At 49.8% G+C, this 16,634-nt stretch overlaps 1 protein-coding gene across 1 annotated transcript in view; it reads right to left on the bottom strand.

Moving 5' to 3' along the window:
- Positions 1-16,634, bottom strand: part of PPP2R5D (protein phosphatase 2 regulatory subunit B'delta) — a 21,709-nt gene extending 5,075 nt beyond the window's left edge. Inside the window, exons 1-4 of the mRNA XM_086706884.1 lie at positions 16,477-16,634; positions 11,767-11,844; positions 474-690; positions 25-224 (exon numbers count right to left, since the gene is read on the bottom strand). Of these exons, the coding sequence (XP_086563010.1) occupies positions 25-224; positions 474-690; positions 11,767-11,844; positions 16,477-16,503 (522 nt within the window). The 5' untranslated portion in view covers positions 16,504-16,634. The remainder of the gene's footprint in view (positions 1-24; positions 225-473; positions 691-11,766; positions 11,845-16,476) is intronic.

The following is a 16,634-nucleotide window of genomic DNA, read 5'->3' as shown; positions in this document are numbered from 1 at the left end:
CTTTCCCCTTTTCCCTTTGCCCACCATGGTGACAGCCTCGGGGTAAATGGCCTCAGTGACAACATCACGGCTATGGGTGATGTACTCCACCATTTCGTTGAGTCCTGCCCGCTTCACCTCCTTGAATTTGAGGTCACTGAGTGGATCTGATACAAAGTCAAAGAGGACACAGCACTGGCGCAGCTTCTGGATAAAAAGCTCCTCCCGCTCCTGGGTTGGTGAATCTGTAGGGGGAGGCAACAGTCAGTCTCTCCTCCCTAGCCCTTCACTGCCATGCGCTACTTGCCTTACAGGGCCTTCCCCTACCCCATCCTGCTGCCATCCTGCTCCCCTGGCACCCCAGCCCTGGTGGACCTCCCTCTCACATTGTCTAGAACTTCCATCCCCCTCAAATACTCCCAAACCTCCATACAGCCAATGCCCAGTGGCCCCCTAGGCCTGGTGCACCAGCCCCCATGACCTTTTCCAAGTACCTTTCAGGGCAGGAAGCTTCTGCAACTCCCGGTTCTTGCTGAGATTGAAGCGGGAGGAGCTTTGCCGTCGCTCCTTCTTGACAATCTGGGGCCCTCCAGAGTACTTGATTTTGCTGAGCTGCGTTGGGGGCGGTGTGCTGTTGCTGGGACGCTTGTTGGACGATGGGGGCTGGGGCTGCGGCTGCGGCTGGGGCTGGGGCTGAGGCTGGGGCTGGGCCTAGTCAAATAAGTGATTTGTTGAAGTCTGCTCCCCAAGGTACAGCTCCCACCCGGGGCCGCAGCCCATCCTGCAGTCCATCCATGCCTGCACAGGCCTGGGCAGCCAAGCAGCCATCTCCTACCCTGGAGCAGCTCCAGTCAGGGTCAGAGATGACTAAGGTTTATTATCCCCAGAAGGGGGTGGTCAAGAAGCCGTGTCTCCCAAAATGGTGCCCACTGCCTGTGCATCGAGAGCCTTCAAAATGTTTGTTCTAGTTCACGAACAGGCAAATCTAATTGATGGATTGATGGTGATGGATGTCAGAAAAGTGGCTATCTTGCCAGGGCTGGCAGGGGTGTGGGATTGATTGAGAAGGGATCTGAGGAATCTTCTGAGTAATGGAAATGTTCTATATCTTGACTGGATCTGGCAGGTGGTTCGAAGCATAAACATATGTAAAAATTCATTAAGCAGAAAAAAAAATTCATTAGGTAGCATACTTGAGATTATCGTACTTTCCCACTTCACTGAATGCATCACATTCTTGGTCAAAAGTTAAAAGAGGGGCGCCTGGGTGGCTCAGTACGTTAAGCATCCAACTCTTGATTTCCAATCAGGTCATGATCTCACAGTCATGAGATGGAGTCCCTGCACCAGGATCTGCTCTGAACGTGGAGCCTGCTTGGGATTCTCCATACTACATACAAAAGACTTTGTGCACACTTTATATATATATATACATATATATATGTATATATATGTATAAATATATATATAGGGCTTTGTGCCCTATTTATAACAGCAAATAAATAAATAAATAATCAATCAATCATGGAGTTAAAATTATGTTCATGAAAACTATGTACTACATGCAATCATACATGGTTCGACTGTAGAAAATATTTACACAGCCATAGTAAGTTACCCAAAATTGGTGATAAGTACTTTGGGAGGATGGGAAAGGTCTATATTGGATATAAGATGCTAAGACCTTACTTTTCCATAGTAGGAAGTCAATAGATTATATCTAATGCTCAAAAATGAAAGAATTTTAGAGGCGCCTGGGTGGCTCAGTCAGTTGAGTGTCCGACTCGGGCTCAGGTCATGATCTCATGGTTCACGAGTTTGAGCCCCACGTCGGGCTCTGTGCTGACAGGTCGGAGCCTGGAGCGTGCTTCGGATTCTCTGTCTCCCTCTCTCTCTCTGCCCCTCCCTAGTTTGCACTCTCTCTCTCCCTCTCTCAAAAATAAATAAACATTAAAAAAAATTTTTTTTGACAAAAGAATTTTTTAAAAAGCAGCAAAAGACTCTTAATTGGGGCGCCTGGGTGGCTCAGTTGGTTAAGTGTCTGACTTCAGCTCAGGTCATGATCTCATGTTCATGGGTTCCAGCCCCGCATCAGCCTCTATGCGGACAGCTCAGAACCTAAAGCCTGCCTCGGATTCTGTGTCTCCCTCTCTCTCTGCCTTTTCCCTGTTTGTGCTCTCTCTCTAAAGTAAATAAATTAAAAAGAAAAAAGACTTGGGGCGCCAGGGTGGCTCAGTCGGTTGAGTGTCTGACTTCAGCTCAGGTCATGATCTCAGAGTTCGAGCCCTGCGTCGGGCTCTGGTGCTGACAGCTCGGGAGCCTGAAGCCTGCTTCGGGTTCTGTGTCTCCCTCTCCCTCTGCCCCTAACCCACTCACATTCTGTCTCTGTCTCTCTCAAAAATAAATAAACATTAAAAAATTTAAAAAAAAAAAGACTCTTATTTGGAAGCACAGAAGTCAATTTCCAAGGAAAGGTGGGTTGAAAGCGGTCACCACAAAGCAACAGAATAGGGGGCTAGGCGGGAGCTGCTCCTTTCATTACAAGGCCAAGGGTACTTACTGTGTGACTTTCTGAACAATGTACATGTTGTCATGTTGATAAATTTCAAAATAAAACAAAACCTAAAACTATGTAATGACAGAAAATTGCTTCCTATGCAAAGTTAAATAAGGATAACACAAAACTGTATGTGCAAAATGAGCTCACCCACATTACAACACGTGCACAGAACCCAAAGCCCAGTGAAGAGAAGGAAAAAACAACAGCAAGCCACCACTGTTTTTATGACTGTCTCCCATTGTAGCAGAATGACAGATGACTTTTCTCTACTTTTCTCGATTTTCTACAAGCTGACACATTTATATAATGGGAGAAACACAGCTAATTTTTTTAAAGCTATCTCTTTACTCCATCCCAGACACGGGTGTTGGGGCCCCACGAAGGTCACTGTCAGAAGTATACACACAGGTGTTTGCAACGCTGTCCACCCACAGGTACTGTCAGGTAACCACCTGCCGGTAGAGGGGAGAAGCTGGGCCGCAGGACAACCCTTGCCCCCAGAGACTGCAGCAGGATCAGAGGACGGAGGCCATGTCCAGCTGGGTACCCACACCACAGGAGACTGGGTGGCTCAGTGGGTTAAGTGGCTAACTTCAGCTCAGGTCATGATCTCACAGTTCGTGAGTTTAAGCCCCACATCGGGCTCTGTGCTGATGGCACAGAGTCTGTTTGGGATTCTCTCTCTCCCTTTCTCTCTGCTCCTCCCCGGCTTGTGCTCTCTCTCTCTCTCTCTCTCTCAAAATAATTAAATTAAAAAAAGAAAAAAAGAATGGGAGAATATGAAATCATCTGGGATGGGGGAAGGGAGGAAGACAGAAATGTTATGCTTTGTAGGCTCTGAATTTTTTATAGAAACAACTATGTCAAGCTTGTGACCTATCTGGGGATCAGAGGAGAGGAGAGACACACTGCATCCAGCCTGGGGCTGGCCTGTGGGTCCAGTGTAGCTCATTACCTTCTTGGCCATCTGGCCCTCTCCCCCACCTGAAATGATCACCCCAGACACTAACCTAAGGGAGCACAAGGAAATGGGGCAAGATTAGCCGCCACACACCTCTCCTGCCATGACCAGCACTCAGCCGGTGTGATTCTGGTTAGACTGTACAAGGTGTCCTGGGGTCTCTCTTCCTGCACATGGCAGATGGCTCATACCTTGGTGAGGGATAGGAGAGAGAGGCAGAAGCGTGGGGAACCAGACCCACCCCTGCCCTGTGCCTTCATTTCCCGGTTGCGGGGAAAACCAAATCCTTATCTGTGGAGCTTGGTGGTCACGAGCACAGACTCCCACTAGACTGCCTGGGTTTGACTCCTGCTCTGCCATTTATTAGCCAAGTAACCTCCAGAAAGTCAACTAGTCTGTCTACCTCCATTTCCTCATCTGTAAAGTGGGGATGACAATAGTACCTAGCTCATAAGTTTGTAATAACGATTTAAGTGAACGTTATATAGCTGACAGAAGTGCTTTGTAAGAAGTGTCTTCTACTGTTATCACGATTATTTCCCATCCCTAGACTTTAAAAATGCAACCTGGAAATTCCTGAAATTAGCATGCCTCAAATGTTCCCATGGGTCCATTATCTTCCTTGGTCTAAAACGGGGGAACCCAAGAAAGCATTTCATCTTTCAAGATCCAGTTTAAGCCCCACCCTCTTCTTTGTCTGTTTCACTGGCTCTGTGATCATCCCCAGTGATGCCTCTTGGCTCGGTGTGTTCACATGTCCAACTAGATAGCAAGTCCCCTGAAAGCCAGGACCCTGGTTTGTACTGTTCTGGGTCCCCTCAAGCACTGGCACCTAACAGGCATTCAATGAAGGTTTGATTGGTTGATTGACAGGGGGCCAGACCTTTCCTGTCCCAAGCCCGGAACCATCAGAACAGAGCACTATATGGTGTCAGGAGCAGAGTAGGAGGGAGAAACATTAGTTATACCAGGGCAAGGGGCTCAGTGGCAGCTAACGAACAAAACTCTGAGGAAGAGCATGTCCTTCTCCATCGTCCCAGATAAGAAAGACACTTTGCACCTCCACAAACCGCACACTGAGGGGATGTCTAGGGAAAGAGGCATTCGCCCCAGAAGGAGAGAAGCCAGGCCTCAATTTTCTCTGCTAACAGAGAAATGGGCAAATCTGTGGTTTCCCATCTATTCTCCAAGTCAGGTTAAGAGAACAGAGGGTCACATGGCTAAAAATCAAAGTTTAAAAACCAGTAGAGGGGCACCTGGGTGGCTGAGCTGGATTTCGACTCAGGTCATGATCTCTCGGTCCTGAGATCGAGCCCCATGTCAAGTCCGTATTGGGCGTGGAGCCTGCTTGGGATTCCCTCTCCCCCTCTCCTTCTGCTCCTCCCCTGCTCATGCTCTCTCTAAAAAAAATTAAAAAATAAAATAAAAATAAAAACCAATAGGTTGATGCCTGAGGTCCCTTCTCCACTAGGAATGCATCATTGAAGGCAGGGGTGGCTGGAGAGCTGCTGAGCTTAGCTTGTCCCACCTCACCCCACTGGGCCACCTGGTTTTATAAGGACCATTGGCTCCCAGGCCCCACACACAAGAAGCATCTGAGAGACAGCTGGTCCAGTCAGCAAAGCGCCTGGCTGCCAAGCCTCAATGAGGCATCCCCTGGTCTATTCACTCTTCAATAGGAAACATGCTTGTCAGCATGAGGCATGGGGCTATGCCAGTGACTCACTTCATGTCCAACTCTTTCCTCTAAAAACTTCAGCCTTTTTTTTTTATCATTTTTTTAAAAGATTTTATCTTTTAGTAATCTCTACACCCAACTTTGGGCTCGAATTTATAATCTCGAGATCAAGAGTCACATGCTCCCCCGACTGAGCCAGCCAGGCACCCAGTAAAAGCTTCAGCTTTTAACTTTTCTACTGACCTGGGCTGCAGGTGGGAGGCAGGTGAGTCCCCTGAGGAACCTTCCACAACTATCACCATCACTGGTGAACGCTGACCGAAGGCAACCCAGCCAACCTGGCCATTTCCTCTGCCTGAAGTGCCTTCTCCTCCCACCTCCAAGAAGCCTTCCTAGATTTGGGCCTCCAGCAGTCAAGTGGTACTTGGAATTTATGCACCACACTCGCACTCAAGAGACTGCAACTAAACTTGCCCATTCTGAACCAACCCTAGTCCAATTTGGTCCTAACACAATCACCATTAATAATCAAACCCAAATATTTAAACCTAAAATAAGAGATAGAAATATAAATTAAGGGGGCGACTGAGAGGCTCAAATGGGCATCCAACTCTTGATTTGGGCTCAGGTCATGATCTCACGGTTCATGGGATTGAGCCCTGCACTGTTATTGTTACTTGGAATTCTCTCTCTCCACCCTTCCTCCCGCTCACACCAGCTCTCTCTCAAGACATGTTTTTAAAAATTAAATTAAATTAAAGAAAAAAAAGAAATATAAATTAAGTACTATAGAAAGTATTGTAAAGGGGCACCTGGCTAGTTCGGTTGGTAGAGCATGAGACTCTTGATCTCAGGGTCCTGAGTTGAAGTCCCACATTGGGTGTAGAGCTAACTTGAAAGAAAGAAAGAAAGAGAGAGAGAGAGAGAGAGAGAGAAAGAGAAAGAGAGAGAGAGAGAGAGAGAGAGAGAGAGAGAGAGAAAGAAAGAAAGTAAGAAAGAAAGAAAGAAAAGGAAAGGAAAGGAAAGGAAAGGAAAGGAAAGGAAAGAAAAGAAAAGAAAAGAAAAGAAAAGAAAAGAAAAGAAAAGAAAAGAAAAGAAAAGAAAGAGAGACGTATTGGGGCACCTGGGTCAGTTAAGCGTCCAACTCTTGTTTTCAGCTCAGGTCATGATCTCACATTCATGGATTCAAGCCCCATGTCGGGCTCTGCGCTGGCAGCGTGCAGCCTGCTTGGGATCCTCTCTCCCCCTTATCTCTCTGCCCCTCCCCTGCTCGCACATGCACTTTCTATTTCCCTCTCTAAATAAATTTTTTAATTTTTAAAAAGTGTTGTCAGAAAAAGATGAAAGGTAAAACAGTGGAAAACTCACAATGTCACAGCTTTTGCATAATCAATCACCTAGTCAAATAAAGATCATTTTAGTTTAAAACCCCAAAAAATCGCAGAGGCATTCTCTCCTATCCTGACACCTAGAGCTCTATCTAGCTGAACTAAATTATTTCCTTCCTGCATTTATTCAATGACCATCATGCTAAGCCTTAGAGATTAAAGGGTAGCCCCTGCCCTCAAAGAGCTCACAGTCCAGTGGGTGAGACCAACACACGGGCAGCTCTTGGTACCAGGGAAATGAAAAAACAGAGTGCCACCAAGGATACAGGAACACAAACTCTGCCAGAAGAATGAGTGAAGCTGTTCCTGAAGAGGTGACTTTTGATTTGCTCTCAAAGGACAAACATGAGCTCAGTGGGCAAAAGAACAAAGCAGCGGGGGGCGGGGGGGCTCCAGGGTGGCTCAGTGGGTCGAGCCTCCTACTTCGGCTCAGGTCATGATCTTACAGTTTGTGGATTTGAGCCCCGCATCGGGCTCTGTGCTGACAGCTCGGAGCCTGCAGCCTGCTTCGGATTCTGTGTCTCCCTCTCTCTCTGCCTTTCCCCCCGCTCACGCTCTGTCTCTCTCTCAAAAATAAACATTAAAAAAAAAAAAAAAGGAACAAAGCAGAAAAATAAAGTAGTCCATGCCAATGGAATCTCATCAATAAGGACCCAGAGTTATAAAAGGGCTTGTATCAGGAGATGGGAAGTCCAGCAGAGCGAGAAACCAGGATGGGTGCTAGAAAAATAAGGCAGGGCCCCCTCAGAGGGGTCCAGAGTGTGAATTTGAATTTTAACTTAAAAGCAATGAGATGCCAACAGAGCTTTTTCTTTTTATTTTTTTAACGTTTTATTTATTTTTGAGAGAGACAGAGCATGAGTGGGGGAGGGGCAGAGAGAGGGAGACACAGAACCCGAAGCAGGCTTCAGGCTCTCAGCTGTCAGCACAGAGCCGGATGCAGGGCTCAAACTCACAAAACATGAGATCATGACCTAAGCCGGAGTCGGACACTTAATGGACTGAGCCACCCAGGCGCCCCAAACCAACAGAGCTTTTTTTTTTTTTTTTTTTTTATTTATTTATTTTTGGGACAGAGAGAGACAGAGCATGAACGGGGGAGGGGCAGAGAGAGAGGGAGACACAGAATCGGAAACAGGCTCCAGGCTCTGAGCCATCAGCCCAGAGCCTGACGCGGGGCTCGAACTCACGGGCCGCGAGATCGTGACCTGGCTGAAGTCGGACGCTTAACCGACTGCGCCACCCAGGCGCCCCCCAACAGAGCTTTTTAAGTAGAGGGCTGATAAGACAGAAGAATGTTTTTAGGGCAACAATTTTGGCTACTGGGAGGACAGGCTGACATGGAGGGACTGAGATAATTTCTTCCTCCCTCTGTTCCTGCTCCCAGAACTCAGGACAGGGCACACCACCGAGTGGAGTCCAGGGCAGTGAACTGCTGTCTCCAGAGACAGAGCAGGAAAGACCCTTGCCTGCAGCGATAGGTCAACAGTGAGTCTTATCCAATCTCTCAAGGCTCCTTTCCGTTCTAAGACTCTTCCAGAATCTTAGACACAGGGTATCACGTCATTAAGAACACAGGAGGGGTGCCTGGGTGGTTCAGTCGGTTAAGCTCCCAACTCTTGATCTCAGCTCAGGTCTTGATGTCAGTCAGGGTTGTGAGTTCAAGGCCACACTGGGCTCCACGCTGGGTGTGAAGTCTACTTTAAAAATAAATAATGAAGTCTAAACAAAAAACAAAAACAAAAACACACAGAATCGGCTCGTGAGCCACAGCACACTGGGTTGAATTCCAGCTCTGCTGTTTACCAGCTGAGTAAGAGCTATTTAACGTCACTAAGCCTCAGTTTCATCTGTAAAATGGGGATGATGACTGATAACAGAATGACCTCAGGGGAGTGTTGTGAAGATTAAATGAGATTAAAAGGTTAAATGCAAGCAAAGGTCTTAAGACAGCACCTGGGAAGTTGAACAGTGTCAACCCAACATCTGTGAACGTGACGTAACTTGGAAATAGGGTCTTTGTAGACATAAACAAGTTGGGGTGGGCCCTAAATCCAATGTGACTAGTGTCTTCATAAGAAGAAAATGTGGACACGGGGCGCCTGGGTGGCTCAGTGAGTTAAGCATCTGACTTCGGCTCAGGTCATGATCTCAGGGCTCACGAGTTCAAGCCCCATGTCCAGCTCCGAGCTGACAGCTCACAGCTCGGAACCTGGAGCCTGTTTCGGATTCTGTCTCCCTTTCTCTCTGCCCCTCCCCCGCTCATACTCTGTCTCTCTCTCTCTCAAAAATAAATTAAACAAAAACAAAAAAAGAGGAAGGAAGAAAATGTGAACACAGAGACACTCAGGGCAGAACCCCATGTGAAGGTGAAGGTGGAGGAGGAGACTGGAGTGATGCATCCATAAGCCAAGGAACACTGAGGACTGTTAAAAACCACCAGAATCTAGGGAGAGGTACAGAAGAGATTCTTCCCTAGAACCTCAGAGGGACATGGCCTACTGATGCCTCGATTTCAGATTTCTGGCCTCTAGGACTGTAAGAGAATAAATCTCTGTTATTTTAAGCCACCTAGTTTGTGGTCATTTGTTATGGCTGCCCTAGGAACCTAACACACAAGTAACTGCTCAATAAACTAAATGGTGGCTGCCGGAATTATTACATCAATTGGGAAGGCTCTGGCAAATGCATGACACAGGGTAAATTTGGCTAGAATAGCCCCAAATTCTGGACTAGAAAAACAGCAAGGGAAGGACTGTGCCAAACAGCTTTGGATGACCTGAGCCTCATAGCCTGGCCCCCAACTTTTCCACCGTCCCTCTGCCTGGGGCCACATGGGTACATGTCTGGAAAATCATGCAGCATTTCTGCATCTGCCTTGTACAGGTAAGCCCTGAGCACCATTTCACAAAACAGAGCCCCAGGTGAACTCAACACTCTCCTTTTTCAAATAGATGTGTCCAGAAAGACAGTGGAGAAATCCTAGCAGTTGGTCTCAGCCTATTTCCTAACTTGTTTGAGCTTTCATTTTCCTATCTGGGAAAGGAGAGGGTTAGACTCCAAGGTTACTTCCAACACTTAGGTTTACTTATTTAGCCACTAATGCATTCAAATCCTGGCACCTGTAATGTGCCAAGCCCTTGGGCGGCTCAAAGGGAAGCAAAGGGAAACCTCAAGGAGCTCACTCACGTGCTAATAACACAAAAGTTAAAATGGATAAACAATGAATTCACACCAAATTGTTTAATTACAGCCGTGTAAATGCTGTTGTGGGGCGGTACTGAAGCTAGTAGAGCAAATAGCCGGAGCCCTGACCATGTCCTGGTGGGGAGGGAGGGGGAGGCAGTCAAGGAAGGCTGCTTTTAGGACAAGACATCCAATCTATCTAGTAACTGAACAAGTAGGAGTTAGGCAAAAGATGAGAACAGCCCCCTAACTATTCCTTTCTGTCCCTTTAAATCCCATTTCTATGTCTCTCTTGCTGCTTTGAATGTCACTTGCCAGCTCCCAGCCACCTTCCCTGTGGGTCCCACAGATGTCACCATTCCTAAAGGGGAGACTGGGCCCAGAGGGAGTGTTTCCCAGGAGCGCTGACTGATGAGTTATTAAGAACCAAGTGCATAAGGGGCACCTGGCTGGCTCAGTTGGTGAAGCAGGTGACTCTTGACCTGAGGGTTGTGAGTTCAAGCCCCACATTGGGCGTAGAGATTACTTAAAAAAATAAAAAATAAAAATGCCCGCCCTGCCTTCTCCCCTCCCCCCCCCCCCCACCCAAAGAACAAAACACATGAGCATACAGACGTGGGGAAGAAACAAGGTGCCGGCTGCTTTCAAGCAGCATACCCAGCTCCCCTCCCTCAGAGTCCACAGTCTGGTGGAGAGAAACCCACGTTGGAAAAATAGTTAAACAAAAAGTGATAAGGTCTATCCTGGAGACATGTTCAAATTACTGTTTAAGGGCAAAGGAAGGAGGAATTCATCTTCTGTGGTCCTCAACTCCCATGTCTGTAAAATGGGGAACACCTGCCCTGCTTCTTCTGATTACTCAAATGAGGCCTAAAATGAAGGTCAGGGGTGTGGGAAGTGCTCAGATCTCTTTAGAGGTGACAGGGACCAGAAGTACATAGAAAAGTCTAAATCCAGGATTAACTCCAATACTTGCTAATCGATTTCTTCTCCCCCCCATATCCACAAGCCCTGCCCATAATCACAGAGATGTTTCCTGTTGTCCTCTATGGCTCTAAACAGTTGAGAACAGGAGAGAAGAAGCAGAGGGGCACCTGGGTGGCTCAGCCAGTTAAGTGTCTGCTCTTGATTTTGGCTCAGGTCATGATCTCACGGTTCATGAGACTGAGCCCCTCCACATTGACCGCATGGAGCCTGCTTGGGATTCTCTCTCCCCCCCTCTCTCTCTCTCTGCCCCTCCCCCGCTCACTCACACGCTCACGCTCTCTCCCTCTCAAAATAAACAAACAAACAAACAAACAAAAAAGCAGAGAAACCAAGGATCACCAGTTTCTGAGTAAGATGGGTACTTACTTGCTCAACATGTTCACAGGACCGGCCACCATCTTGAGCATCGCATTGAGCACACTCCCAAACTCTCCTGGACATACTCTGGACTTAAGTCTCTCCACCCTCCAGTGCTCTCTCTGCTTGCCATTTATTGCTTTACAGCCCTAGACTTCCAAGCTGTGCTGACCTCTGCTCATCACTGTCCTTTAGCAGGTTCCCATTGGATCAGAACCAAGGGCAGTGGGCCCAGCCCTGGCCGGCTCAAGGACACCAGCCACTCCCACCCCTTCCCCACCCCAAGCCATGCCAAAGCCACTCATTCCCCACTGAGCACCCTTGTACTTTTTCCCTTCCCCCCCAGCACCTGCTACCCCTAGCTTTTCATTCTAAGGAAAAAGGAATTCTTACCACGCAAGGTTGGCAGACAGAGAAATAACTTTCACAAGAATTGCTGGGGAGTCTGAAGAACTGCAGAGCGTAGTTGCTCTATACCAGCCGAAGGGGCAGGCTGCCTGACTGAAGGCAGCTACCTGGCTGGGCTGTCCAAGCTCCTCCCAGGCTGTGGAAGGCCCCTTCCCTTCTGCCTGGATCACATCTGGCCCCCTGGGATCCCTCACCCCACTAGCCGTCGAGCAGTTCAAGCTGGTGCCTGCACCGTAACTAGAGCCGTGCCCACTTTCATTACCTCCTCGGCGCTCTCGCCGCCACCATCCTTGCCCGAGCTGCTGGGCTTGGTCGTGCCTTTGGCAAGCTTGGGGGTCTCCTGAAGGGGGAAGATGGAGGTAGTCAGCAGATGCCAGGAGAAGGGAGAGGCCTCATCTGGACTGCTTAGGTCTGTGTTGTAATTATCCTCTGTCCAACGGAAGTAATCAGTCAGAACCACTGAGCATCTACCCTGTACCTAGCCCAGGGGAGGAGGACTTGGGATACACAAAGGGAGTCCCTCCAAAGAGTTTGGAATGTGGTGAGGAAGACATTGCTAAGACATAGTAATGAAGCATGATAATAATGATCCGTCCCCTCACATGGCTGCTGTATGAGTAAGGGCCCCGGAGAGCCTCTGTCAAGGAAGAACCAGGGTGTGGAGCTTTAAGGAACAAGCTATTCTGTCTGGCTTCTGGCTAGAGCGGGCAGGGGGGGTGCCTAAGGTTCTCATGCTGGAGGAGACAGAGTCACCACTCTCCCCCAAGGCCATCTGCAAAGACCTGGAGGCCTTTTTTTGTAAATTACAAATAACATCCAGACTAGAGGGTGATATTGGCATGATCAGGTATAGGAATTATCCCTAAGAGTGCCTTGGTGGACAAGCACGGGGACAGGGATGGGGGTAAGACCCTGAACTGCTACAAGGATGAGCGCTAGTCCGAAGTCTCCCTTGGGAACCGGGCCACTGGCTCAGAGCCCTGGCCTGCCTGGCGTCTCTTCCTCTGCCTCAGGCCAAAAAAAGCAACTGCACAGGGACAGGATGGGGAAAATGTGAAAAAGACTTGGGGATTTAGGTCTGATTGCAAGCTCCACACAAATCCTTCATGTGCCAGGGTTGCCCCAGCACCCCATGACCTTCTGTCCAGTTAGCAAACGGAGTGCAGAGCTCTTGGCATGGGGAGGGGACATGGAAGTGTCCCTGTGCTTGGCACTTGATGGAGCTGTTCAGGAGGATCTGGTTCCGTCGTGAGCATCCGACTTTGGGAGGGACAAAGACAAATCCTAGGTTTTCTTCTGGCGAAATACAACCCATACTGGGAGTAGATTCAAAAGCCTGTCCTGAGAGCAACAGCTGCAAGGCTGGGATGGCTAATGATGGAGGGGAGGAGTCCCAGCGGTAGGCGAGCAGGAGGGGGTTTTACGAATAAATGAAGGGCTGCCATGTGGACTAAAGATGCAACTTGCTCTATGTGGATCCAGGAGCCCAAGAGGCATGGGCTGAAGTGGCAGGAAGACAGGCTGAGGCTCCGAATAGGAAGGATCTTCTCCTGAAGCAGCTGCACAGAAACCGGCTGTGTGCAAGCTCCCCAGTCCTGAGAGCATTCAAGCAAAGGAGCATTCGTGACTCTTCTAATGCACGGGCAGGAGGGGTTTGAGCCCTAAATGAAGACTGTCAGAGGACCTTGGAAGTCACTTTCGGCTCTGAGATTCTGACACTTGATGGCAACTGCGCCCCTTCAGTGACAAGTGTTAAGTCACACTGACTATGGGGGCACAAGGATTTCTGGGAGAACAGAGCTCTGCGTGGGCTGGAGGAGGGGGCAGGGAGGATGAGAGCCTTTCCCAGGTGGGGAGCAGCTCCAGGTGTCAGCCAGCAGGAAGGCGCTCCTTTGGGCTGAGCACTCTCCCAGCTGCCCACTGACCAGGCTGGCAGGCATACCGACCCCTTGCCAAAGGGCCAGGGAGTGTGGCTCAGAGCATGGCGTGTAGAGGTAAAGGATGAGGGGCGCAGGCAGGAGTCACTGAGGTGACCGCACATACCTCGGACGTGGGCCTCATGGACAAAGCTGACCCACCTTTATACATGTCACATCTCTCTACTTGACCACAAGCTCCTTCTCCGCCAGCCCTACAGCACTTAAGCATACCTAACAGGGAGTGTGCCGTGAGAATCCCAGCTGCCTGGTTATGTGGGCGTGTGTGGGGGCATGGGGAAACCACGCCCACCACTCTTGCTCCCCGGCTCCTGCAGAACAGGTCAAGTGCACACAACACAGTGCAGCCCAACCGTCACTTGCGGCCTGGAACCGGGGTTTGGAGCCCACACTGTGTTTGGGGCCCAACTCTTACTAGCTCTGGAATTGTAGGCAGGTTAACTAGCCTCTCTGAGCCTCAGTCCTCCTCTTTTAAGTGACAACAATCACACTACCTAATTCCCTTTAGCACAGTGTCCAGCACATAAAAATCCCAATGTTAGCCCGTTATTACTATTATTAAAAACAAGAAGAAAGTGGAAAGGAGCAGGGGCATGCCACCTGGGAACCTAAAAGAGATTCAGTCCTAGATCAGAACATGAGGGAAGAGGAGGGAAGCAAATCCCCCAAGGGACTGACTCAGCACCCATCTATTGAGGGCCTACTGTGTGCAAGGAAGAGGCCAAACCAAAATGGAGTTATTATCTCAAGGGGGAAGAAAAGACTTATCCACAATTAATTACAGTCCAAGGGAGCAAAAAGGACCATACGTGACCTATCAAGTGTTCCACAAATCCCGAGGAGGGGAGAGCTCACTGGGAAGTGAGGGTTCAGGAAAGGCTTCAGGGAGAAGGTTGTGAAGGATGGCCAAGACTGGGACCAGCAGAGATGAAGGAGAAAGGAGAGAGGTGATGGATGTGCAATAAAGATCCTCCTCTCTGTCCCCACCCCATCTGGGCAAAGCTCAGTCACACTGTCACCGACCTCTCCCTCAGGGCTTGTTAACCATTGAAGGAGGCCAAATGCAACTGGAAATCAAAAGCAGAAAGTTAAACCTTGAAAGGAATCAGAGATGCCTGGTTCTGTGCAACCCAATTCTTCCAATGTTGTTTCCCAGCCAAATACTATGGTCAAATATCTATGGTTCCAGCAAGTCTAAGAATTTTTCTTCTCAATCACCTAGAAGAGGAAGGCTTACTGTAGATGGGACAGTGTCTGTCCCATTTTAGTATCAGACTAAAAACTACAGATGGGTGGGGACTTCACCAGCTTCCCCTGAATTTCATGCCCCTCCACGCTCCTTGAAGGAACCCCCTTAGCCTCTGGTGTGGCTGAATTGTGTGTGCATCATTCACAGCTAAGCTGCCCAAACCACTTCAGCAGACCCACTCCCCAAGGACACAGGGCCTGGGTGGGGAACACAAACCTGCCAACCCAGGACCCCAGGAGGTTCAGTGCCTAGTACACCATCACCAACCCTACACTCAGAACCTCTGGCCCTGTGAAGTTATGGAGACAACCCAGAATCAGAGCTGCCTGGGAAATCTCCAAAAGCCCCAGGATAAAGAGTTGAATTGATAAGGTCAGAGATGGCAACCCAGCAACCAGCCAATCAGAGGGCAAATGAAAGTAAGACACCTCTGGGGTCATAAAGTGGCTGAGCAGAGCACCAGGCCAGAGCCAGCCCCACCACGAGGGGCCAGCCCCAGGAAAGGAGAAGCTGGGGGAGGCTGGAACTGGTATCCTAGCATCCTCTGTGTGAGTCTGTACCTCAAAGGAACCACACCTCTGAGTCAGACCTCAGCAACAGCAGGAAATAGAAGGTAGAGAAAGGCAGGGATGAAGAACAGGGGCAAGAAGGCAATATGGAAATAGAAGAGGAAGGTGAAAGAAGGCAACATCAAGAAACAAGCCTGTATCAGGACACCATGACAAAGTCAAGGGTGCCCAGGGGTTGGCTGGCCTTTGGGGTAAGAAGGAAAATTAATCTGATAGTAAGGGCAGATTCCCAATTTGAGGATAGTGTAGCCCAGGAAAGGCAGGAATCCAGCACTGCAAAACTGGAAAAATGCAAAGGTTACCCTAAGATTAGGAAAAGGAGAGGACCTTGCTCAGATTAGGAAAGGTAACTGATTTAGGATGAAACTGCAAGTCGGTTGATGCCTGTTAGGGGGGCTTTGGTACAAAGGAGGCCTTTAAGTCAAGAGACCTGATATTGCAGCTGGGCCTCCAAACAGGCTGTGTGACCTTGGCCAAGTCCCTTCCCCTGTCGGGGCCTCAGTCTCCTCATCTGTATCACTAAGGATTACGCTGAATGCGCTCAGTGGTCCCTTCCAACATTGACGTTCTGAGGTTCCATCAACAGAAGGAAGGGCTCAGTCCTGGCTTACAAGTTTGTGTGTGAAGGAAGAACTAGAGGGAGGGGCCTAGGCCAGATTTGGTGGAGGAGAGAGAAAGCAGAGCAGTTCTAGGTCAAGGTGCTTGGCGGGGAGGGAGAAGGGGCTGTAGGGGACGGTGGAGAAGGCCGGCCCAGGCCCAGGCCCGGCGCGTAAGAAAAGGGAAGGGGCTGCGCTCAATGGGGGGCGGGGGGAGGTGGGCTGGAAGGAGGTGCGGTCTCAGATGAGGGGCTGTCCCAAACGGGTAACCGGGTGGGGAGTGGGGAGAGTGGGGTGGGGGCGGGAAGAAAAAGCAGGGGAGTGACCTGGGAGTGGAGCAGATCTGGAGGGAGGTGGTTACCCTGGGCCGGGGGGTAGGTGAGGGGAGGAAAGGAGGGAGGTGTACGCGGGGGACTCTATCCCAGGCAAGGTGAGGGAGCTTTTCCAGCTGCGGCACAGGCTGGGGGTGCGGCTAGCGGCGGGGGCGGAGGGCTGGCCCCGGGAGTCCTGCGGGGGCCGGACGGGAGGGTCAGTCTGGGGCTGTCCCGGGCCTGGCTCGGCCTCTCCCAGTGCTCCGCGCAGGCCCCAAGGCGGAGGCGCGAAGAAAAGGGCCACGCTCACCTTCTCCTTCTTCAGTTTATAGGGCATCTCGGCCCGTCCGGACCCAGCCCGGCTCCTGCGGCCCCGCTCCGGCTCCGGCTTTGCTCGGCCGCACTCGGCCCGCTCGGCGTCTCTTCGCCACCGCCTGCGCGCTGCGCCCGGGTCGAGCGGTGTCTGCG

The sequence above is a fragment of the Puma concolor genome, chromosome B2 (assembly GCF_028749965.1).
Source record: "Puma concolor isolate L17-30 chromosome B2, mPumCon1.1.hap2, whole genome shotgun sequence".
NCBI lineage: Eukaryota > Metazoa > Chordata > Mammalia > Carnivora > Felidae > Puma > Puma concolor.
Note: the sequence above shows the minus strand (reverse complement) of the source record. Positions and strands in the feature narration are given on the sequence as shown.